The sequence below is a fragment of the Bolinopsis microptera genome, chromosome 3 (genome assembly GCF_026151205.1).
Source record: "Bolinopsis microptera isolate Bmic1 chromosome 3, MBARI_Bmic_1.0, whole genome shotgun sequence".
Lineage (NCBI taxonomy): Eukaryota > Metazoa > Ctenophora > Tentaculata > Lobata > Bolinopsidae > Bolinopsis > Bolinopsis microptera.
Window position 1 is genome coordinate 17,374,816 of NC_087074.1, and position 24,107 is coordinate 17,398,922.

Here is a 24,107-nt window from a genome sequence, read left to right on the forward strand (position 1 = left end):
AAAGAGGTATGCCTAGTCTGTGCGAAGTTCATTAACGTAGGACAATTCATTGTTGAATGCTGTGAATGCGACTGCCCAATGCACCATAAGTGCTATACCAAATCCATTAACAATGACACATTATCTGACGATTTTTACTGTCCCAAGTGCGTACATTTAGCAGTTATTCGTTACAATCCATTTCGACTTGCATGCACTAATTTAAGTGATATTGAAAGTAGTGAAGTGGATGACACTATCATAAAAGTAGATCAAATACTAAATAACTGCGTATCGTACAATGTCAAGGAATTCAACAAAGCACTAGATAATCAAATGAATGAATTTTCATCGCTTCTCTTCCAAAACATCGACGGCAATAAGTCAAATTTCGACACTTTCGCTATTGAATCCCATAGGCTCACCAAGAAATTCTCGATCATAGCCTTAGCGGAAACAAATGAAGGTCCTGAATCCAGCAGTTTGTATCAATTAACTGGATACAACAGTTTCTACCAAAACACAATACCAGATAAAAAAAAGGGCACTGGAGTGGCTCTCTATGTTTGTGACACTCTTAGTGCCAGAGTAAACGGCAATGTATCCCATATCACTGAACATTTAGAAACTCTTTTTGTGGCCGTAAGTAGTACAACTTCCCCAGTAACAGTTGGTGTAATGTACCGTCCTCCAAGTGGTAATGTCAATGTTGCACTATCTGAACTCTCTGACATCCTTGACAGTCTCCCCAAGTGTAGTTACCTAGCGGGTGATTTTAACATTGATTTACACGATAAGAATAGCACAATCGTACAACGCTATGAAGAAATACTATTAAGTAAAGGATTTTTCCCCCTAATTTCGTTAGCAACACATGAGAAACCAGGCTGTAAAGCATCCTGTATTGATAACATAATAACTAACGACGTAGAGAGTATAGTAGCTTCTGGAATACTGACTGACCGTATATCACACCACTCACCCATCTTCCAAATCTTTGATAGAAACTTGGACTCTAGCAGAATTGACCTGAAATACAAACAGTATTATGATTACAACAAACCGAATGTAAAAGCTTTTTTACAGACTCTGGAACATGATCTCAATAATAATGTTATCGACAATTTTACAACATTTCACGACATATTTAAGGACTGTATAGATAGAACTTGTAAGTTAGAAACCCCTAAATGCTCTAAAAGAACAGCACTGAACAACCCATGGATTACACCAGACCTTGTGGGCAAAATTTCATATCAGCACGAACTTTACGATAAATGGGTAAAGGTCAGAAAAGTTAAATGTAAATTTGGGGAAATTGAAAATAAAGGGGGGACATGCCAATGCCCAATATGTTGCTCAAAACGTGACAAGTATAAAAAATACAGTGACTGCAGGCGGAAGGTCAAAAAAGATCGCCGCAATGCTCAATCTAAGTTCTATGGTGGAAAATTTGCAGAGTTGCACGGAAACAGTAAAAAGACGTGGGAATTAATTAACCAAATACGGGGTAAACGAAAACGACAAACCAAACCTCTATTTACTATCAATAATGAAAAAATTACTAATCGTAGGGTAATAGCTAATGAGTTTAATAAGTACTTTGTCTCCCTAGCTTCTAATCTTAACGAGGCATACAATGAAATCGGCGAACTAGTAATTAATGGCATCCCCAGTATCTATGACTACCTACCAAAATCCAACACGACCAGTATTTACATGCATGATTGTACAATCGATGAAGTATGTAAAATAATATCAGAATTGAAAAATGGCAAATCGTCTGATATCCCAATACATGTTGTAAAAGCGTCATCCAGAATTATCGCCCCCCTATTATCTGTACTATACAATGAATGTTTGAAGGAGGGAATATTCCCGGACGATTTAAAGATTGGCAGGATCAGTCCCATATACAAGAAAGAAAATGAAGAATTACTTGAAAACTATAGACCAGTCTCTACCTTAGCCGTATTTGGTAAGTTATTCGAGAAAATTATATATAGTAGGCTATACAGCTTTTTCCAGTCACAAAATATGATCTATGAAAATCAGTATGGATTCCGTAAAAATCACTCTACAAGTCATGCCCTGAATTTCTCAGTGAATTATATAGAATCATGCCTTAATAAAAAGCAGCACGTGCTCGGAATATTCATTGATCTAAGCAAAGCATTCGATACCATCTCAGCTGACAAATTACTGAGTAAGCTAGATAATTACGGAATTCGAGGCAATGCCAACAAACTCATTGCTAGTTATCTCTCTAATAGATATCAATACGTCTCGGTCCTAGGAGAAGAGTCTGACAAGCTTCCAGTTCTCTTTGGAGTACCCCAGGGATCTTGTCTTGGTCCGTTACTATTTATTATTTATATCAACGACCTATATAGGGCAACTGAACTAGGCAAGTTCATTCTATTTGCTGACGATACAAATATATTTGTCGCGGATGAATGTAAGATAAAGTTATATGAACGAGCAAACCAAATTCTCAAACTGGTACAACTGTATATGAAATGTAATCTCCTGCATATTAACATTAAGAAATGCTGTTACATTCACTTTAAACCAACGAATAGAAAAAGCAAGGTAGAACATAATGAAGAAGAACACGTACTTACTCTAAACAATGTAGTAATAAAGCAAGTCAAAAAGGTGAAGTTTCTTGGTGTTATTATTGATGATCAGCTTAAATGGGATGCTCAAATACGGTCGCTCAACACAAAGCTGAAATGTGAAAGTGGGAAAATTTGTAGAATACGGCACATTATTCCAGAAAAACTCTACAAAGAACTGTACTACACACTATTTGAATCACACTTGCGATTTGGGATATCAGTATGGGGTGGCCTTAGTAACAACAGGCTTGAACCAATATTTATCACTCAGAAGAAATGTGTTAGAATACTATTTGGTAACCGAGAGGCGTACTTAGAAAAGTTTAGAACTTGTGCTAGAACACGAAGTAAAGACAAGCAAAAATTAGGAAGCGACTTCTATGAAAAACAGCACACAAAACCCCTATTTAAGAAAAATGGTTTACTAACCATACACAGTTTGTTCAAACACACATGTTTATTGGAAATGTTCAAAATCAATAAATTAGAATCCCCAGTCCCACTCCTAAATCTATTTCACAGATCATCAAGACGTGCTGATCGATTCATCACTCCAACCCCATCCACCTCCTTCATATATCAATCGACAAAAATGTGGAACGATTGTAGGAACACTGCTAGCAATATCAACTTCTCTACATCAACGAACCTTGTGAAATCCACAATAAAAAAGGAGTTACTCGGCATGCAGTCCAGGTACGACGAAATAGATTGGTGTGAACTGAACTTCGATTCCAACGAACTGAAATTCTAATGTCTACTCAATGAAGATATGCTGAGCGCTAAAGCCGATTGAAATGTTAATGTCTAAAGTATAAAATTTCGGCGGTCACGCCGCGCATTTTGCGCGCTGTGCCGCTATTTTTGGCCCATCTTATCAGATATTATTTACAATGTACTCGCACAGTACATGCAGGGCATGCCTCAAGATCATATTAGTGTAGGAATCATTATGTTTTCAACAATTCATTATATGTCGAATTCAGCAGTGGGTCCTCTCTTCGTCCGGTTTGTGTGTTTGTCGCCTGTCTGGACTCTCGTAGTCATGTAATTTTTAATTTTTAATTTCTAATTTGTTATTTTAATTTTAATTTTTCAATTTTCTAAATGTGTGTTCTGCTCCGGGACTCGATTACCGTTTCGGCTTTCTTGAGACTGTAAATTTTGAAAGCCAACTATGCGGGGCGCCTGCCCACCGGCACTGAAGAGTGATCAAAGAATTAACTAAAATTTCCTAATATAACGATTGAATATAGAGTTGTTTAACCGGCGCGGCCATGGGTGTGTGGCCTAGCTTTGGCTGCACACCTATGACTGCGCTGTTGCTGGTGGACAGGCGCAGTTTTTGTTGTGCAGTAGTGTTGCAAGAGAATAAAACCAACTTATTATGTACTAAATGGAATCAAGAATATTATTGACTATATTTGATAACGATGAATTGTAAATTTCGATCAATTTATATTTTTCGGTCTCCAATTATTGAACTGCGGAAGCTGGTTGCCTCAACAATGTTGACTACGCATGGTATGACTGAATTGTAAACACGTGATAATTGAACGAAAAATAAATGATGAACATGATTCAAAAACTGTAAACCACCAAATGAATTATCGCTTAAATTTAAATAAGTATTTAAACAAAAACCATCATGTGCCGTTAAGCAGCAGGGCGCGGCTCATCTGGGCCACAGCAAATCGGCGAAAATGGGTTCGAAAAAGCCACTATTGGCACTCGAGTCCTTGATCTTTCCGATGGTTCACTGGGGCTTTTGAGCTGCCGTCCTTCAGCTTCTGTAAACTGAAATTACTACCAATCCAAGTTGAGGCAATCAGCCGACGCGCGGCTTTTGTGGTTATATATGATATGTTTAATCTGTAATAAAGATCAAAATTCAAATTTGTTTCTCTCTCTCTCCCTTTGTTATTTCCAGTGCTAGATCAAAGAACTCACGAAGTCTGCTCCATGATATCAACATTGAGTTCCCACCATAGCCTTGGTTTTTGATGTTGTGGAAAGGGTGTCTTTCAAGAAGCTCACTCATTTTGTTCCTTTTATCTGCTTGTACATCAGGACAGTCGGTAAGCAGGTGAAGTGAATTTTGAGCCCCTCGCCTACAATCACACAGTGGAGAATCAAATTTACTATTTTTGAAGCGGTGTAGAAATTCATTCATTATGTTGTTTGGATAGAACAAACTTAGAAACAAGGTTTCAAGTTGCCTTGATGTTTTGGGCGGAAACTTGAGCTTTGTGGCGCTCACTGTAGGTGCCTCTGTATACCCTTCCAGCTGGTACTGGCTGTTTATGGACGATTGCCAAAGCTGTTCACTGTAATGTTTCATCACTGATTTACTGTAGCTGCATCCTTTTATTGATAGACTGGTGAGTTTTTCTAGATCATGGTTATTTATGATTTTTAGATCCTCATTAGTGAAGTGTTCAGGAAGTATTGAAGATTTCCACAATAGAAACTGAAATACATCTTTTACCTTTCCAGTTAGTGCGCTGTAACTGCCTGATTTCATTTGGTCATCAATAAGGTGTTTCAGTGGATCCTCTTTATTCGGGAATATATTCAGTTTAAGGATGTGCTTCACTGAGTTCACTTTGTTTGATATGTTGAGTGGCAACACACCAAGTATCATTTCAGCTGTAGTTAGTCTTACATTGAACACTGCACCCAAAGCTGCTTTTATAGTCTAGTTTAGTTAAATACAACTCATTGTATAACTTATAAATTATATTACAATACCATTGCTTTCGTTAGTTTTATATCAAAATGATGTCAATGCAGTTTTGCATGGCTGGAATGAAACGATTGAATAAGAAATAATAAAATAAAAAACCATATATTTTTAAACTACAATTTGGTATTTGATTGTCAACTCGTAGCAAACTACTGCGGCTCAAGTCGTCTGTCTAGTATAGCTCAACAAATCAGTAACTAATTTTAGAAACTTGTAATTATCGAGCGAAGAGTTATTTAACATCAGGATCACCCAAACATTTTGGCTTCTACCTACAGTTTCCATATTAAAATATACAAAACAATTGTTTTTGAAAATATTTGAACATTTTGAAGATGGAGAAGAAAAAATGTCCAGTAGTTTGTTTTCAGAATGTACTGATTTACAGAATGTATCTTTAAGTGTCTTTAACCTCAACTTCAATTTTCCTTCCTGCTCTTATTCTTCTAACATCCTTGTCATTGGTTATTCTGACATCTGGCAGTTTTCTTATACAAACAATTTCCTCCCTATCTATATCGAATTCATTGCATAACGTAAACTTGAGCTCCTCAATCGTCTGCCCTAGGTCTGCAATATCTATTTCTATGAAGTCCGCCTGACCAGTTATTTTCACCTTTACTGCATTGACTGCGGATAATAATGATTGTTATTTATAAGTTTGTTGGCTAACGAATGTACAATGAACATTTCATTACCACACGTTGCATGTACCTTTTATCACGCACGCCAAGCGTGTGTGTTGGCTGCCGTAAAAGGGGAATATAATGTGTGTCAAATGTTTCATGGAAATAATGATTTGTTTTAGATGTTTGCCGTCATATGTTTATGAAACAATGAATTTCTGTTTATAAATATCCTTTTAACGTTTTCCAACATTTAAAACTGAGTTAAGGTACCACAGCATCATTTATGATGTATTATTTGTCGTGATTAGTTTCTATGATATTCAAATCGTATAATATTTAAGCTTTTTATATACATATTTTGACCCTCATGTTGGCTGCATTACCAAAATGATTATTTTCTGACTAAATCTGATCCTGTTCACCCGGTTAATAGATATTGAAGAGACTACATTACCTTCTCTAGCTCCAAAATCAACAACATTATCGTCGTTGCAATTGTATATAATGCTGTACAATACGTCTGGTCTGTTTGCCGTCACTCTCTTGATCCCTGGTAACATAAATTATAATAAATTATGCGCGTATTGGTAAGTTACTTACAACTTGTAAGTTTGTAACCTACCATGATGTGCGCCAAGTTTGACTCGTCAATATTTGGAACAAATATGTTACGAGTATCACCCGTTAAACTAAAACTGAAACCTTGCGATGTTTTTAACTTATCCAGACCACCCGGTGATGACAACAAATTATGTTATAGACCCTGTCCCTGTCCCTGTCCCTGTCCTGAGTGTCCCTGTCCCTGTCCCTGTCCATGTCCCTGTCCCTGTCCCTGTCCCTGTCCCTGTCCCTGTCCCTGTCCCTGTCCCTGTCCCTGTCCCTGTCCCTGTCCCTGTCCCTGTCCCTGTCCCTGTCCCTGTCCCTGTCCCTGTCCCTGTCCCTGTCCCTGTCCCTGTCCCTGTCCCTGTCCCTGTCCCTGTCCCTGTCCCTGTCCCTGTCCCTGTCCCTGTCCCTGTCCCTGTCCCTGTCCCTGTCCCTGTCCCTGTCCCTGTCCCTGTCCCTGTCCCTGTCCCTGTCCCTGTCCCTGTCCCTGTCCCTGTCCCTGTCCCTGTCCCTGTCCCTGTCCCTGTCCCTGTCCCTGTCCCTGTCCCTGTCCCTGTCCCTGTCCCTGTCCCTGTCCCTGTCCCTGTCCCTGTCCCTGTCCCTGTCCCTGTCCCTGTCCCTGTCCCTGTCCCTGTCCACGACCAGGACCTAAAACATTAATAGCATGAGGGAAAATAATACTTAGGACTTCACAATGGGTAACATTAAAAGCACTGACCTGGATTTGATTGTGAGTATATGTTGGTTGAGGTAAGAGATGGTTGTGCAGGTGTTTTAGCAAGACGACTGCGTATGACAGAACTCAGTTGATTTGTGGGAGAGTCATATGATTGTAGTTGTGGGAGTGTCATGTAATTCGGATCGTCTTCTGACAAGTCCAGGGAGGAAGTGCCTTTCTGAGCCGAGAATTTTAGCTGCATCTGTTCAAAATATTGATCATTATTGGCATAGTGATTGGACATCTCACTATAATATATATAATATATATACTACTGTATATTACCTTATTACTACACCATATTGATCACATCTTCTTTTCAAGCTATTATCTAATTCTGAGCTTTTAAATGTCATATCACGATGAATATCTTTGAAAATTTTGTTAAAACAAGTATTACTAATTACTTATTAATTAATTAAAACAAGTGTTATTTATTATTTACTAATTACTTATCAATTAATTAAAACAAGTATTATTAATCACTTATTAATTAATTAAAACAAGTATTACTAATTACTTATTAATTAATTAAAAAGAGTGTTATTAAATATTTACTAATTACTTATTAATTAATTTAAAAAAGTATTACTTCCTGCTGAGCATGAGGTACTGAACATGCTGTCATGTATCCCTCTTTTTCGTCAAACGAATTTTGTGTACTTTTGAGGGAACAAGTCTGTGATTCTGTTCGATGAAGAAGCTAAAATGGTTGGTACGGTAAAAGAAAAATCGATAAATATGTATCGAAAAATCAGTCTACAAAACATTACATTCATTTGGATCATATTGACTATTGCAAAACCTTATTAATATACTAATATTGTAAAAATGTGTATGTTGCCATTCTTCCCACCTACTTTTGAACTGGATGCTGAACTTGATCTTCGACTTTCAAGTTCATCGTCTGACGAGGAAGAGGAATCTGAATCTTGAATTTTGGTCATTCTCTCTATACCAATTGAGTCTGCATCTTCATAGTCTCTCTGATTTAGCATAGTAGTCAAGAATATCAGTTGATTACTATATTAATGAGAATAACTTACAACTAATCCTTGTAAAATTGATAAGGTTAACTTACAGTTAATGCTTGTCCTGATGAGAAATATATGGCAGCTTGCTTATACTTCTTGAGAATAAGTTCACGGATGATGTTTTGAGACTGAAAAATAATCCACTCATCAACAGACGTATATTAATATATTATCAAAGTAAATAATATAATATCAGGCCTAATCTAGATAAATCGACTAACGAAGATTTAGAAGTTCAAGTAAACAGTAAATACCTTCATGTTGTTCATGTATTCCAGTGTGCCCGGTCGAAGTTGTCTGCAAAAGATAAATTGAACTCGAGACTGCACAGTGTACAGTGTACAGTGTACAGTGTACAGTGTACAGTGTACAGTGTACAGTGTACAGTGTACAGTGTACAGTGTACAGTGTACAGTGTACAGTGTACAGTGTACAGTGTACAGTGTACAGTGTACAGTGTACAGTGACTTTTGGAGTAATAGAAATGGGGACACGTTTTTTGACGATTTTTCCAGGTCCAAGATTTTCCAGGTCCAAGATTTTGTTAATTTTACGCTGGGAAACCAAATCTTAACTAGACTGTCAGAGATGAGAGAAGGATATATCGGCGCTACTAATCATTAATGTTCAAATCTCTCTACAGATACCTCATTGTGGGCCCGTAGTTGTTGTGCAATACTAATGTTTAATGTTGAGATAATATCTCTAAATACCTCATTGTGGGCCCGTAGTTGTTGTGCAATACTAATGATTAATGTTGAGATAATATCTCCAAATACCTCATTGTGGGCCCGTAGTTGTTTTGCTGTACTAATGATTAATGTTGAGATAATATCTCCAAATACCTCATTGTGGGCCCGTAGTTGTTGTGCAATACTAATGATTAATGTTGAGATAATATCTCCAAATACCTCATTGTGGGCCCGTAGTTGTTGTGCTGTACTAATGATTAATGTTGAGATAATATCTCCAAATACCTCATTGTGGGCCCGTAGTTGTTGTGCAATACTAATGATTAATGTTGAGATAATATCTCCAAATACCTCATTGTGGGCCCGTAGTTGTTGTGCAATACTAATGATTAATGTTGAGATAATATCTCCAAATACCTCATTGTGGGCCCGTAGTTGTTGTGCAATACTAATGATTAATGTTGAGATAATATCTCCAAATACCTCATTGTGGGCCCGTAGTTGTTGTGCAATACTAATGATTAATGTTGAGATAATATCTCCAAATACCTCATTGTGGGCCCGTAGTTGTTGTGCAATACTAATGATTAATGTTGAGATAATATCTCCAAATACCTCATTGTGGGCCCGTAGTTGTTGTGTTGTTCTCCATTAGCTATCCAGAGCATGCTCGCCTTAGCAACATCTGAAGTACACAGGAACACGTACCGTCGCGCCTTTATGTCGTCAAACACAAACTCAAAGTGGTGCTGCTCGTTATGCTGCAACTCAACTCTAGAAATGTTATGACGTCATTTACCAACTAATTTAGCAGCAGATTAATATGAAAAGGTACAAACTTAGTACATTGTTATACACAAAGTACATAGTACATTGTTACATACAAAGTACATTGATATACACAAAGTACATGGTACATTGTTACATACAAAGTACATTGATATACACAAAGTACATGGTACATTGTTACATACAAAGTACATTGATATACACAAAGTACATGGTACATTGTTACATACAAAGTACATTGATATACACAAAGTACATGGTACATTGTTACATACAAAGTACATTGATATACACAAAGTACATGGTACATTGTTACATACAAAGTACAATTGTACATTAGTACAATAGTAGTGGAGGATTATTACCTGACTCCAGCTATGGGAATTGTACCAGATCTTTTGTCTGAATCTATCTTGTAATAGTCCACTCTGTCTGCATGGAATTCCAGTCTTCTTTTCTGATCTGACGAGAAATTTGTTATTACATTTAAAACCCCAATTTGCTGTACCTCGATTTACCATACCTCTTCCTTTTCCCTCAAAACTTTGGAAACATTCTCAGTATGACATCACGTGATCCTTTGAATTAAAGCGTATAAATGGGTCCCTGAAGTCAAACGAGCTTGTCAGGCTTGTAACTTCCCCTAATTACTTCTTACTAAAGTACTTGTGAACCATAACCCTTACGTGGGATCCAGTGCTGTGCTCTAACGAGATGATGAGATTAATCAAGTATTTAATATTTATTTGTGCATTTGCTCTGACAACGGTACGGAGAGAAATGTCAACATTTCACTTCAAATTCCACAGTTTATACAGCAATACTGCCCCGAATGTCCTGCTGTTAAGAATGGTTCGCCAGGTTTCATGTCAGGTCCCGAAAACTATTTGCAACAATCATTCGAAATGCTGTGATAGCCCAACTCAAATCTATAAAGCTGGTGCCTTCATATTACAGATTCGTATTTTACTTATCAGCAAAAATATGATAAAAGCAAGTCGAAATACGATAAGAAAATTTCTCGAAAAGATAAAATTCCATTAGCTAGGTGCTACTAAGCTAGTAAAATCATAAAATTGGGATGGTAAATGTGATCTGTATCTATAAACATTATTATAAAACCTACATTTGGTACTGCTTCGTTTGTGCAGCTTCTTGACAACACCAGAGTAAAGGAACCTCGGCCTCGTGAAATTAGTACTATCAACAGTGCTGCTGTCTACAGAGGACATCTCTTCGATTATTAAAGACGATTTGTTTTTAACACGTGCTTTCTTTTTCCCTTTTCGTGACTTAAACGAGCCTGTCAATCTATTGAGTGGCGAAGAAATGTTGACTACGATGCAAAACAAACAATGAAAGTGACAATTTCTCGAGGAAGAGCAATACACTTCTGAATACCCACTTCACATACAGAGAAAAGTAATGCGACCCTAGTACATTCACTCATCACGTGACTAAAAAAGAGTAAAATGTTTTGTTGAGTACTCCGGGGTTAACTGTTTTAGAGCTTTTTGTAGAACTGCAGCTTCAACTAACGGCTTTTGTCCTGTCTCAAAAATATTGCATCATCAAACATATTTTATCCTCCCATTACTCGAACAATAATTTACATTATTTACCCAACAATTTAAAATTACCTTCTGAAAATACATACGTTTGCATTTCATTCATCTATGCAAACAAAAGCAAAATTCTAAAATATGATTTATGAATAAACTGAAGACTTGGGAGGGATACAAATAGTTAAAAAAATAAAAATAAATAAAATGTAGGATGTGAATTGTAAAGAATTGTACAAGATGACTGCCGACATTCCTACACAGCTCATTTCAACTGAAGGGTGGATTAAGGTTAGCCTCAATTTAGAAACTTCTCCTTTGCTCCTAGTTTCCACTTCTGAATAACTTTATGACAGCTTCCAATTATTGATTGATACCTAAGCACTAATTATAACTCTTCAAATAGCATAACATTAAATAACACGATGTTCTACCGAGCTAACACTCTCAGGAGCACGGGTTGAAACCCAGGAAGCTGACACGTGACCACATTTTAAAGAAGATAGGATTTAAAGCAGCTGCAGGGTATGTGGGATCACTAAAGAAGAATGTAAAGTCACGTTACAGCCTCGACATGTACAACATTGTTAAAGATGGAAATGGAAACAGTGTCTTTGTAAGTTACCCTTATACTATCTGTACTATATTACACTTTTTAAACTAATAATCTCATATCTAATCCAACTTGGAGGGGTTGTTTGAAACATATAAGTTATAGGAAATGTTTATTAAGCAGTTATCCAACTTGATGTTCCCCCCGGCCCCTTTAACACAAATGCTAGTAATTACACTGTCTGCTCACCCCCCCGGCCCCTTTAACACGAATGTTAGTAATCATACTGTCTGCTCACACTATTCTTCTTCAGCTAACAGGCCGACTGGAGGATCTGCAGAAAGAAGAGGCAAAGCTGCGGTCCCTGATCTCAGATATACAGGAGAGAGTAGAGTGGCTGATGAGTGGGAGCAGGGAGAAGTTTGGGGTGGTCACTGAGCGGAGGGTGGTGCTGGTCATGGCCAGCTATCATATTAGTAATGTTACTTTTGGCAGCTTTTGTAGTGCTGTTGCGGGATTGGTCAGGGAGCAGATTATTGAGATTGACTCTTATAACGTTATCAGGTATAATGATAGTCTTGAAATTGGTATGATTATGGTTTCAGCACTAAAAACAGCACTCTTTTATATTTTCTAAAGCGGTCTAAAGAACCAATATCATTTGAAATTAGTAACATAACCCCAAAAATTTAACATGATGATTTCAGAGCCAGCGATACTATATCAGAATGTTGGAATGAGTTAAGAGACATCACTCGAGACAATCTGAGACAAAGTCTGGCTTTTGTCCTGTCTCAACAACCAACAATTCTTTTTAATAAAGACACGCTTTGTGAGGCTGTTAAATCTGCGGTAAGATTACGGCATATATTACTGAGATTTCATCAGCAATTTGTAGAACTTTAGCACAGGTGACACACAATGTTGTGCTTATGATGTAATGTAGAAGAGTGTAACGTGAGGACAACTTAGCAAACTGAGCTGAGGGTGTTTTGCAGCACAACAAGTAGGGTTTGCTTTCTGATCGGTATGAGCTTTAAGCTATCTGCAAGTGACTGTTAGTTATATTGCGTAAGCCAGCTTTTAACTTTTATTCAGACCCCCTCCCCCATTCTCCCTCCATAACTTAGCAACTCCTTTTGTGTCAGAATTACAAGCTTTCCCACTCCTCCTTGACTGGCTTGCGCAATAAGTGAACGATACTTTAGCCATTTTACATGTGTATAACGGCCTGAGCAAGGCTTTAAAAGCCCTAGAATTAAAGCAGTTACCCTTTTCAACGCTCATTTAACGGCTATAATACTAAACATTGGAGAATTACGAGTGGACTGAGCACAATCTTATTTCTCGATCCAAGTTTATATTATCTTGCCTTAACAACTTCACATTGTTATTCTTCTTAACTCGATGCTAATTTAACCTAAATATTTCTCTAGATAAATGCAGCAGACGTGGACGGTGTTTATCTGTTGGTACAGGGATCTCCTGACCAAAATACCCACGAACATCTCACTAGACTGGTAAATGGATTTAGTTTCAATTATTCATTAATAAGTATTAAAATTAAATTATGATTAAATGGTTTTCCATTTTACCGTACCACGACAGACTAAATGAACTTCATTTTAGAGTTTTATTTTGTTACTTACTGTTAATTTAGACACACTTCGTACGGCATCTTTTTATAGCCAAACAAGCACATGAAAGACCTTATTGACATTTTGTATGTATGTACCGCTTGACAGGTACCGTGCATTATTTTTCTTGTTTGTTTGTTTGTTTATAGAACCCGTCCCCAATCTCGTATTGGAAAATGACTAAACTCAGGTCTGAGTGTGAATACGGGTGGTACCTGCAAGAGTGTTCATTAAGCATTTAGAGTTCTGTAAAACTGCAGTTACAATTGTGCTAGAGTATTTTTAGTATATACGATTGGTATCAGAAATATATCCCTACATGCTTCCAAAATTTGTAAAGCCGTAGTACATACATATCACATTACACCAGAGCCTACACAGTGCAATCTCCTCCAGTCTATCTGCGCCGCGTATATTTGTATAAGCACACGGCGCAGACTGGAAAAAACCACACTCTGCAAGTTCAATCCAGTGCAATGCTACATATGTACGTACTACGGCTTCATCTCCAACTTTCTGCACAATGTACTGGAATGTTTTGAGGAAAAGAAAGAACAAAAAAAGTGATATATATAAATAAAATCAGCGATTCAATGTTAGCCTTGGGACAGTAACTTTAATTCCCTGGTTTCTAAAATCAGCTTTTTAAAAAAAAATAATAATAAAGTATGTAACGTCGATACCAAACCGATTATTAAGCGATAATAACTGAGTAGTTGATTCCTGGGTTGCAGAGTCATTCAGATGTTCCAGTCTTCGAATGTGGTTCTTGTTCAGTTCTTGACCAGAAGTGTCTAATGAAGTAAGTCAGACAAGCAAACTCTTCCTTAAATGCTAATATAAGTCGTCTCAATCCCAAAAATTATGAATGATGACCCAGTGTAAAAGTGCAGAAATCGGTCGAAAATAACAAAGACTAAAAACAGTTAAAAAGTGAAAGGATTCAAACACAAGGAAAATTAATAACTTAGAGCGTAATAAGTAATATCTCCAAACGGAGTTTTCTGAGAGGATGAGAGGTTCTTTAATTAGAGCTAATGATTAAATGAGACCCACTAAAGGTACTAAATTAACCGGACTGCTAGCAAGGAATCGAGAGTGGGAATAAAACTAAAAGCGGAATAAATTTTGAGATAATGAAACAGAAACTGAAAGCTAAAATATATATCGTTCTAGAATGCCTCCGCAAACTATTGCTCCTTTGTAATGTGCACGTGTGAGAGGTTCTTTAATTAGAGCTAATGATTAAATGAGACCCACTAAAGGTACTAAATTAACCGGACTGCTAGCAAGGAATCGAGAGTGGGAATAAAACTAAAAGCGGAATAAATTTTGAGATAATGAAACAGAAACTGAAAGCTAAAATATATACCGTTCTAGAATGCCTCCGCAAACTATTGCTCCTTTGTAATGTGCACGTGTGAGAGGTTCTTTAATTAGAGCTAATGATTAAATGAGACCCACTAAAGGTACTAAATTAACCGGACTGCTAGCAAGGAATCGAGAGTGGGAATAAAACTAAAAGCGGAATAAATTTTGAGATAATGAAACAGAAACTGAAAGCTAAAATATATACCGTTCTAGAATGCCTCCGCAAACTATTGCTCCTTTGTAATGTGCACGTGTTAGTAAGTGTAGTAAAAAGATAAAAATAATAAAGCTATACAAATGAACGGAGCGGTGAAAATCTGAGAGGGTGAGAGGTTCTTTAATTAGAGCTAATGATTAAATGAGACCCACTTTCTGAGAGGGTGAGAGGTTCTTTAATTAGAGCTAATGATTAAATGAGACCCACTAAAGGTACTAAATTAACCGGACTGCTAGCAAGGAATCGAGAGTGGGAATAAAACTAAAAGCGGAATAAATTTTGAGATAATGAAACAGAAACTGAAAGCTAAAATATATACCGTTCTAGAATGCCTCCGCAAACTATTGCTCCTTTGTAATGTGCACGTGTGAGAGGTTCTTTAATTAGAGCTAATGATTAAATGAGACCCACTAAAGGTACTAAATTAACCGGACTGCTAGCAAGGAATCGAGAGTGGGAATAAAACTAAAAGCGGAATAAATTTTGAGATAATGAAACAGAAACTGAAAGCTAAAATATATACCGTTCTAGAATGCCTCCGCAAACTATTGCTCCTTTGTAATGTGCACGTGTTAGTAAGTGTAGTAAAAAGATAAAAATAATAAAGCTATACAAATGAACGGAGCGGTGAAAATCTGAGAGGGTGAGAGGTTCTTTAATTAGAGCTAATGATTAAATGAGACCCACTTTCTGAGAGGGTGAGAGGTTCTTTAATTAGAGCTAATGATTAAATGAGACCCACTAAAGGTACTAAATTAACCGGACTGCTAGCAAGGAATCGAGAGTGGGAATAAAACTAAAAGCGGAATAAATTTTGAGATAATGAAACAGAAACTGAAAGCTAAAATATATACCGTTCTAGAATGCCTCCGCAAACTATTGCTCCTTTGTAATGTGCACGTGTTAGTAAGTGTAGTAAAAAGATAAAAATAATAAAGCTATACAAATGAACGGAACGGTGAAAATCTGAGAGGGTGAGAGGTTCTTTAATTAGAGCTAATGATTAAATGAGACCCACTTTCTGAGAGGGTGAGAGGTTCTTTAATTAGAGCTAATGATTAAATGAGACCCACTAAAGGTACTAAATTAACCGGACTGCTAGCAAGGAATCGAGAGTGGGAATAAAACTAAAAGCGGAATAAATTTTGAGATAATGAAACAGAAACTGAAAGCTAAAATATATACCGTTCTAGAATGCCTCCGCAAACTATTGCTCCTTTGTAATGTGCACGTGTGAGAGGTTCTTTAATTAGAGCTAATGATTAAATGAGACCCACTAAAGGTACTAAATTAACCGGACTGCTAGCAAGGAATCGAGAGTGGGAATAAAACTAAAAGCGGAATAAATTTTGAGATAATGAAACAGAAACTGAAAGCTAAAATATATACCGTTCTAGAATGCCTCCGCAAACTATTGCTCCTTTGTAATGTGCACGTGTGAGAGGTTCTTTAATTAGAGCTAATGATTAAATGAGACCCACTAAAGGTACTAAATTAACCGGACTGCTAGCAAGGAATCGAGAGTGGGAATAAAACTAAAAGCGGAATAAATTTTGAGATAATGAAACAGAAACTGAAAGCTAAAATATATACCGTTCTAGAATGCCTCCGCAAACTATTGCTCCTTTGTAATGTGCACGTGTTAGTAAGTGTAGTAAAAAGATAAAAATAATAAAGCTATACAAATGAACGGAGCGGTGAAAATCTGAGAGGGTGAGAGGTTCTTTAATTAGAGCTAATGATTAAATGAGACCCACTTTCTGAGAGGGTGAGAGGTTCTTTAATTAGAGCTAATGATTAAATGAGACCCACTAAAGGTACTAAATTAACCGGACTGCTAGCAAGGAATCGAGAGTGGGAATAAAACTAAAAGCGGAATAAATTTTGAGATAATGAAACAGAAACTGAAAGCTAAAATATATACCGTTCTAGAATGCCTCCGCAAACTATTGCTCCTTTGTAATGTGCACGTGTTAGTAAGTGTAGTAAAAAGATAAAAATAATAAAGCTATACAAATGAACGGAACGGTGAAAATCTGAGAGGGTGAGAGGTTCTTTAATTAGAGCTAATGATTAAATGAGACCCACTTTCTGAGAGGGTGAGAGGTTCTTTAATTAGAGCTAATGATTAAATGAGACCCACTAAAGGTACTAAATTAACCGGACTGCTAGCAAGGAATCGAGAGTGGGAATAAAACTAAAAGCGGAATAAATTTTGAGATAATGAAACAGAAACTGAAAGCTAAAATATATACCGTTCTAGAATGCCTCCGCAAACTATTGCTCCTTTGTAATGTGCACGTGTGAGAGGTTCTTTAATTAGAGCTAATGATTAAATGAGACCCACTAAAGGTACTAAATTAACCGGACTGCTAGCAAGGAATCGAGAGTGGGAATAAAACTAAAAGCGGAATAAATTTTGAGATAATGAAACAGAAACTGAAAGCTAAAATATATACCGTTCTAGAATGCCTCCGCAAACTATTGCTCCTTTGTAATGTGCACGTGTGAGAGGTTCTTTAATTAGAGCTAATGATTAAATGAGACCCACTAAAGGTACTAAATTAACCGGACTGCTAGCAAGGAATCGAGAGTGGGAATAAAACTAAAAGCGGAATAAATTTTGAGATAATGAAACAGAAACTGAAAGCTAAAATATATACCGTTCTAGAATGCCTCCGCAAACTATTGCTCCTTTGTAATGTGCACGTGTTAGTAAGTGTAGTAAAAAGATAAAAATAATAAAGCTATACAAATGAACGGAGCGGTGAAAATCTGAGAGGGTGAGAGGTTCTTTAATTAGAGCTAATGATTAAATGAGACCCACTTTCTGAGAGGGTGAGAGGTTCTTTAATTAGAGCTAATGATTAAATGAGACCCACTAAAGGTACTAAATTAACCGGACTGCTAGCAAGGAATCGAGAGTGGGAATAAAACTAAAAGCGGAATAAATTTTGAGATAATGAAACAGAAACTGAAAGCTAAAATATATACCGTTCTAGAATGCCTCCGCAAACTATTGCTCCTTTGTAATGTGCACGTGTGAGAGGTTCTTTAATTAGAGCTAATGATTAAATGAGACCCACTAAAGGTACTAAATTAACCGGACTGCTAGCAAGGAATCGAGAGTGGGAATAAAACTAAAAGCGGAATAAATTTTGAGATAATGAAACAGAAACTGAAAGCTAAAATATATACCGTTCTAGAATGCCTCCGCAAACTATTGCTCCTTTGTAATGTGCACGTGTGAGAGGTTCTTTAATTAGAGCTAATGATTAAATGAGACCCACTAAAGGTACTAAATTAACCGGACTGCTAGCAAGGAATCGAGAGTGGGAATAAAACTAAAAGCGGAATAAATTTTGAGATAATGAAACAGAAACTGAAAGCTAAAATATATACCGTTCTAGAATGCCTCCGCAAACTATTGCTCCTTTGTAATGTGCACGTGTGAGAGGTTCTTTAATTAGAGCTAATGATTAAATGAGACCCACTAAAGGTACTAAATTAACCGGACTGCTAGCAAGGAATCGAGAGTGGGAATAAAACTAAAAGCGGAATAAATTTTGAGATAATGAAACAGAAACTGAAAGCTAAAATATATACCGTTCTAGAATGCCTCCGCAAACTATTGCTCCTTTGTAATGTGCACGTGTTAGTAAGTGTAGTAAAAAGATAAAAATAATAAAGCTATACAAATGAACGGAGCGGTGAAAATCTGAGAGGGTGAGAGGTTCTTTAATTAGAGCTAATGATTAAATGAGACCCACTTTCTGAGAGGGTGAGAGGTTCTTTAATTAGAGCTAATGATTAAATGAGACCCACTAAAGGTACTAAATTAACCGGACTGCTAGCAAGGAATCGAGAGTGGGAATAAAACTAAAAGCGGAATAAATTTTGAGATAATGAAACAGAAACTGAAAGCTAAAATATATACCGTTCTAGAATGCCTCCGCAAACTATTGCTCCTTTGTAATGTGCACGTGTTAGTAAGTGTAGTAAAAAGATAAAAATAATAAAGCTATACAAATGAACGGAACGGTGAAAATCTGAGAGGGTGAGAGGTTCTTTAATTAGAGCTAATGATTAAATGAGACCCACTTTCTGAGAGGGTGAGAGGTTCTTTAATTAGAGCTAATGATTAAATGAGACCCACTAAAGGTACTAAATTAACCGGACTGCTAGCAAGGAATCGAGAGTGGGAATAAAACTAAAAGCGGAATAAATTTTGAGATAATGAAACAGAAACTGAAAGCTAAAATATATACCGTTCTAGAATGCCTCCGCAAACTATTGCTCCTTTGTAATGTGCACGTGTGAGAGGTTCTTTAATTAGAGCTAATGATTAAATGAGACCCACTAAAGGTACTAAATTAACCGGACTGCTAGCAAGGAATCGAGAGTGGGAATAAAACTAAAAGCGGAATAAATTTTGAGATAATGAAACAGAAACTGAAAGCTAAAATATATACCGTTCTAGAATGCCTCCGCAAACTATTGCTCCTTTGTAATGTGCACGTGTGAGAGGTTCTTTAATTAGAGCTAATGATTAAATGAGACCCACTAAAGGTACTAAATTAACCGGACTGCTAGCAAGGAATCGAGAGTGGGAATAAAACTAAAAGCGGAATAAATTTTGAGATAATGAAACAGAAACTGAAAGCTAAAATATATACCGTTCTAGAATGCCTCCGCAAACTATTGCTCCTTTGTAATGTGCACGTGTTAGTAAGTGTAGTAAAAAGATAAAAATAATAAAGCTATACAAATGAACGGAGCGGTGAAAATCTGAGAGGGTGAGAGGTTCTTTAATTAGAGCTAATGATTAAATGAGACCCACTTTCTGAGAGGGTGAGAGGTTCTTTAATTAGAGCTAATGATTAAATGAGACCCACTAAAGGTACTAAATTAACCGGACTGCTAGCAAGGAATCGAGAGTGGGAATAAAACTAAAAGCGGAATAAATTTTGAGATAATGAAACAGAAACTGAAAGCTAAAATATATACCGTTCTAGAATGCCTCCGCAAACTATTGCTCCTTTGTAATGTGCACGTGTTAGTAAGTGTAGTAAAAAGATAAAAATAATAAAGCTATACAAATGAACGGAACGGTGAAAATCTGAGAGGGTGAGAGGTTCTTTAATTAGAGCTAATGATTAAATGAGACCCACTTTCTGAGAGGGTGAGAGGTTCTTTAATTAGAGCTAATGATTAAATGAGACCCACTAAAGGTACTAAATTAACCGGACTGCTAGCAAGGAATCGAGAGTGGGAATAAAACTAAAAGCGGAATAAATTTTGAGATAATGAAACAGAAACTGAAAGCTAAAATATATACCGTTCTAGAATGCCTCCGCAAACTATTGCTCCTTTGTAATGTGCACGTGTGAGAGGTTCTTTAATTAGAGCTAATGATTAAATGAGACCCACTAAAGGTACTAAATTAACCGGACTGCTAGCAAGGAATCGAGAGTGGGAATAAAACTAAAAGCGGAATAAATTTTGAGATAATGAAACAGAAACTGAAAGCTAAAATATATACCGTTCTAGAATGCCTCCGCAAACTATTGCTCCTTTGTAATGTGCACGTGTGAGAGGTTCTTTAATTAGAGCTAATGATTAAATGAGACCCACTAAAGGTACTAAATTAACCGGACTGCTAGCAAGGAATCGAGAGTGGGAATAAAACTAAAAGCGGAATAAATTTTGAGATAATGAAACAGAAACTGAAAGCTAAAATATATACCGTTCTAGAATGCCTCCGCAAACTATTGCTCCTTTGTAATGTGCACGTGTGAGAGGTTCTTTAATTAGAGCTAATGATTAAATGAGACCCACTAAAGGTACTAAATTAACCGGACTGCTAGCAAGGAATCGAGAGTGGGAATAAAACTAAAAGCGGAATAAATTTTGAGATAATGAAACAGAAACTGAAAGCTAAAATATATACCGTTCTAGAATGCCTCCGCAAACTATTGCTCCTTTGTAATGTGCACGTGTTAGTAAGTGTAGTAAAAAGATAAAAATAATAAAGCTATACAAATGAACGGAGCGGTGAAAATCTGAGAGGGTGAGAGGTTCTTTAATTAGAGCTAATGATTAAATGAGACCCACTTTCTGAGAGGGTGAGAGGTTCTTTAATTAGAGCTAATGATTAAATGAGACCCACTTTCTGAGAGGGTGAGAGGTTCTTTAATTAGAGCTAATGATTAAATGAGACCCACTAAAGGTACTAAATTAACCGGACTGCTAGCAAGGAATCGAGAGTGGGAATAAAACTAAAAGCGGAATAAATTTTGAGATAATGAAACAGAAACTGAAAGCTAAAATATATACCGTTCTAGAATGCCTCCGCAAACTATTGCTCCTTTGTAATGTGCACGTGTTAGTAAGTGTAGTAAAAAGATAAAAATAATAAAGCTATACAAATGAACGGAGCGGTGAAAATCTGAGAGGGTGAGAGGTTCTTTAATTAGAGCTAATGATTAAATGAGACCCACTTTCTGAGAGGGTGAGAGGTTCTTTAATTAGAGCTAATGATTAAATGAGACCCACTAAAGGTACTAAATTAACCGGACTGCTAGCAAGGAATCGAGAGTGGGAATAAAACTAAAAGCGGAATAAATTTTGAGATAATGAAACAGAAACTGAAAGCTAAAATATATACCGTTCTAGAATGCCTCCGCAAACTATTGCTCCTTTGTAATGTGCACGTGTTAGTAAGTGTAGTAAAAAGATAAAAATAATAAAGCTATACAAATGAACGGAACGGTGAAAATCTGAGAGGGTGAGAGGTTCTTTAATTAGAGCTAATGATTAAATGAGACCCACTTTCTGAGAGGGTGAGAGGTTCTTTAATTAGAGCTAATGATTAAATGAGACCCACTAAAGGTACTAAATTAACCGGACTGCTAGCAAGGAATCGAGAGTGGGAATAAAACTAAAAGCGGAATAAATTTTGAGATCGATATTTTTCTTACGTCACTACTCATTCTTATATTCTTGGCAGCGAAATTCCAGTAAATGTAAGCGCGCGCGAACGCCGAATCAAGTTATACCATATAAACTTTTTCGTGTGTGCTAAGTTTCAGCGCGCATAAAGATCGTTTAACTGTCAGGTCGCGCGTATTAAGGTTTGTAGTTCATAGTTACCATAGCAACGAGATAGTAACCGATAGTTCATCTGGCAAATTGATCCATTCAGGGACGTTATTAGGCATTATTGACCAAGATGTCTAATGAAAACCAATATTCGATGTAATAAATGTCTTGAAATGAGGAGCGAACATATTTCGATCGAATGATGAGAAAATGTGAAGCAAGAAATCGGGACTTGTCTATTGGTCTCCATTGAATAACTCGCATAAATTGTATTTTAGACATACCTGAAATGTATAAGGATTTTTGCCCAATATAGACATAAATTCGCCACTAGTTATTATCTCCTCCTTAACTCCTATCAACCTGTAAAGATTTGGCAAAATTGTATCATTTCATGACTTGTATCACCACAGGTGAAGGACAGCACTGTTCCAGTAAATACTTGTTTATATGGACCAGCTGATGCTGTGTTCACAAACCTGCTCACCGAGGTTGCTGCTAATTCTGGGGGAAGGTATGTTGACATCACAAATGTGGCAGGGCATTTACTTTATTTTCTCCCTTGGTGTTCTTTTTATATATATTTTAGGGAGCAGCTATAGAATCGACTTATATCACTAATCTTATAAATACTACATAACTATTTTGCAAGGAGAGTTTTCTAAAATATGTACTTCCCTTTGTCGTATTAAATCATGATTGGTACAATATCCACCATCGGCTCACCTAATTAGCATTTACTAATTTCACCGTCTGCCGTAACAATACTATTATAAACCTCTTGGACAACTGAATAACGTTACACTGTTTATTTGGTTAATGTTTCAGATGGCACAGATACACTGAGTTGGAAACACAAAGTAAAGGCGCGGCAAAGTTAAGAGATGAACTGAACAAAGCAAGAGATGTTCTAGCCGAAGTTTCTGCTCTAAGACTTGAAATACAACTTAAAAACGGTAAACGTTTTTAAACGCTTATGATTTTAAAATATCATATTATCTGAAGCTTTACTGCGTTATAAGTAAAATATTGTGTTCGTTAACATAAATATTTCAGAGCCGAAACTGCCACAACTTCCGCCCAAATCACCCGAGAAATCAGAAAAAGATATGACATCGGCCGAGTGGTTGAACCAACACGGATTAAAGTGTGCCAATGCCAGGTTTTACGATGCCCTGACAGCCCAAGCGTTTAGACATTGTGATAAAGTAATGAAGATAGGGGACTCAGATAAATTAGTTAACGCCAAATACTGCCAGAAGTTTGCACACGTCAAGTGAGTAGAGCATAGGTTGCTTAAAAGTTGGGGGTGAGACATTTGTGATGATTTAAAATGTCAAGCCATTTCTACGGTCATGTAGGTAAGTAGATTAATAGATTAACTTATATAAGATACTTGAAGATCTAAAGTTACAAAAATTTACAGGTGGTGGGATGGTTCTATAAAGCATGTGATTATCAACCAAAACTTTTTTGAGAAGTACAAAACAAAGATCGAGAATATTGTATCAACGATCGACAGAAGGTAATCATTCCTACTTTCTGTTACACCAGAACATTTTCCCTGGTTGTTTTCAAATAGTACTCTAATCTCTATTATATGTAGAAATTCAGTTATCAGTTTTGTAAACATTTTTCACGTAGAACTAGAATTTTCGCTAACTTCTGATTCATCTTTTTCCCAGAATAAACTGGGTGGAGCAAAGCAGTAAGACTTTGTTTGGAACCCTACTGGAAGACAACGTGTGTATTCTCCTGGACACTAGCCACAGTATGGAGCCGCATCTTCCACAGCTCAAGAAACGGTATCATAGTAAAGCAACTGTTTTGTGCACCAATAGTTTTATAAATATTT

The 24,107-nt window shown here is 36.7% G+C and overlaps 2 protein-coding genes and 1 long non-coding RNA gene across 5 annotated transcripts in view; 1 reads left to right on the top strand and 2 right to left on the bottom strand.

The window, feature by feature from the left end:
* LOC134812720 (uncharacterized) lies at nucleotides 1–3,585 on the bottom strand. Of its 3 annotated transcripts, none has more exons than XR_010159946.1 (3): nucleotides 3,250–3,585; nucleotides 904–1,008; nucleotides 1–741 (listed from the first exon to the last, which is right to left on the bottom strand). It is a non-coding gene; the product is annotated as an uncharacterized LOC134812720 (long non-coding RNA). The 3 variants fall into 3 exon arrangements; XR_010159945.1 differs by lacking the exon at nucleotides 3,250–3,585 and adding an exon at nucleotides 3,030–3,165; XR_010159944.1 differs by lacking the exon at nucleotides 3,250–3,585 and adding an exon at nucleotides 2,604–2,983.
* A 1,839-nt stretch (nucleotides 3,586–5,424) lies between these two features.
* On the bottom strand, nucleotides 5,425–11,217 carry LOC134812827 (uncharacterized). The gene is made up of 10 exons (XM_063820403.1): nucleotides 10,938–11,217; nucleotides 10,177–10,273; nucleotides 9,638–9,796; nucleotides 8,585–8,627; nucleotides 8,378–8,458; nucleotides 8,157–8,282; nucleotides 7,889–7,999; nucleotides 7,297–7,498; nucleotides 6,430–6,525; nucleotides 5,425–5,976 (listed from the first exon to the last, which is right to left on the bottom strand). Exons 1-10 carry the CDS (start codon nucleotides 11,041–11,043, stop codon nucleotides 5,744–5,746), a joined length of 1,254 nt encoding a protein of 417 aa, XP_063676473.1. The 5' UTR covers nucleotides 11,044–11,217; the 3' UTR covers nucleotides 5,425–5,743.
* A 356-nt stretch (nucleotides 11,218–11,573) lies between these two features.
* Nucleotides 11,574–24,107, top strand: part of LOC134812721 (von Willebrand factor A domain-containing protein 3B-like) — a 32,526-nt gene continuing 19,992 nt past the window's right edge. The window contains exons 1-10 of the mRNA XM_063820254.1: nucleotides 11,574–11,664; nucleotides 11,825–11,989; nucleotides 12,240–12,490; nucleotides 12,634–12,778; nucleotides 13,363–13,446; nucleotides 22,666–22,766; nucleotides 23,081–23,208; nucleotides 23,309–23,528; nucleotides 23,679–23,777; nucleotides 23,938–24,057. Of these exons, the coding sequence (XP_063676324.1) occupies nucleotides 11,614–11,664; nucleotides 11,825–11,989; nucleotides 12,240–12,490; nucleotides 12,634–12,778; nucleotides 13,363–13,446; nucleotides 22,666–22,766; nucleotides 23,081–23,208; nucleotides 23,309–23,528; nucleotides 23,679–23,777; nucleotides 23,938–24,057 (1,364 nt within the window). The 5' untranslated portion in view covers nucleotides 11,574–11,613. The remainder of the gene's footprint in view (nucleotides 11,665–11,824; nucleotides 11,990–12,239; nucleotides 12,491–12,633; nucleotides 12,779–13,362; nucleotides 13,447–22,665; nucleotides 22,767–23,080; nucleotides 23,209–23,308; nucleotides 23,529–23,678; nucleotides 23,778–23,937; nucleotides 24,058–24,107) is intronic.

Excerpts from the sequence above, each read along its gene's own strand:
- LOC134812827 (XM_063820403.1), bottom strand. The coding sequence starts at position 11,043 with ATGTCCTCTGTAGACAGCAGCACTGTTGATAGTACTAATTTCACGAGG. Across the intron at positions 10,274-10,937 it reads CAAACGAAGCAGTACCAAAT|ATCAGAAAAGAAGACTGGAA; the intron begins GTAGGTTTTATA and ends ATTTCTCGTCAG. Across the intron at positions 9,797-10,176 it reads ATTCCCATAGCTGGAGTCAG|AGTTGAGTTGCAGCATAACG; the intron begins GTAATAATCCTC and ends TAACATTTCTAG.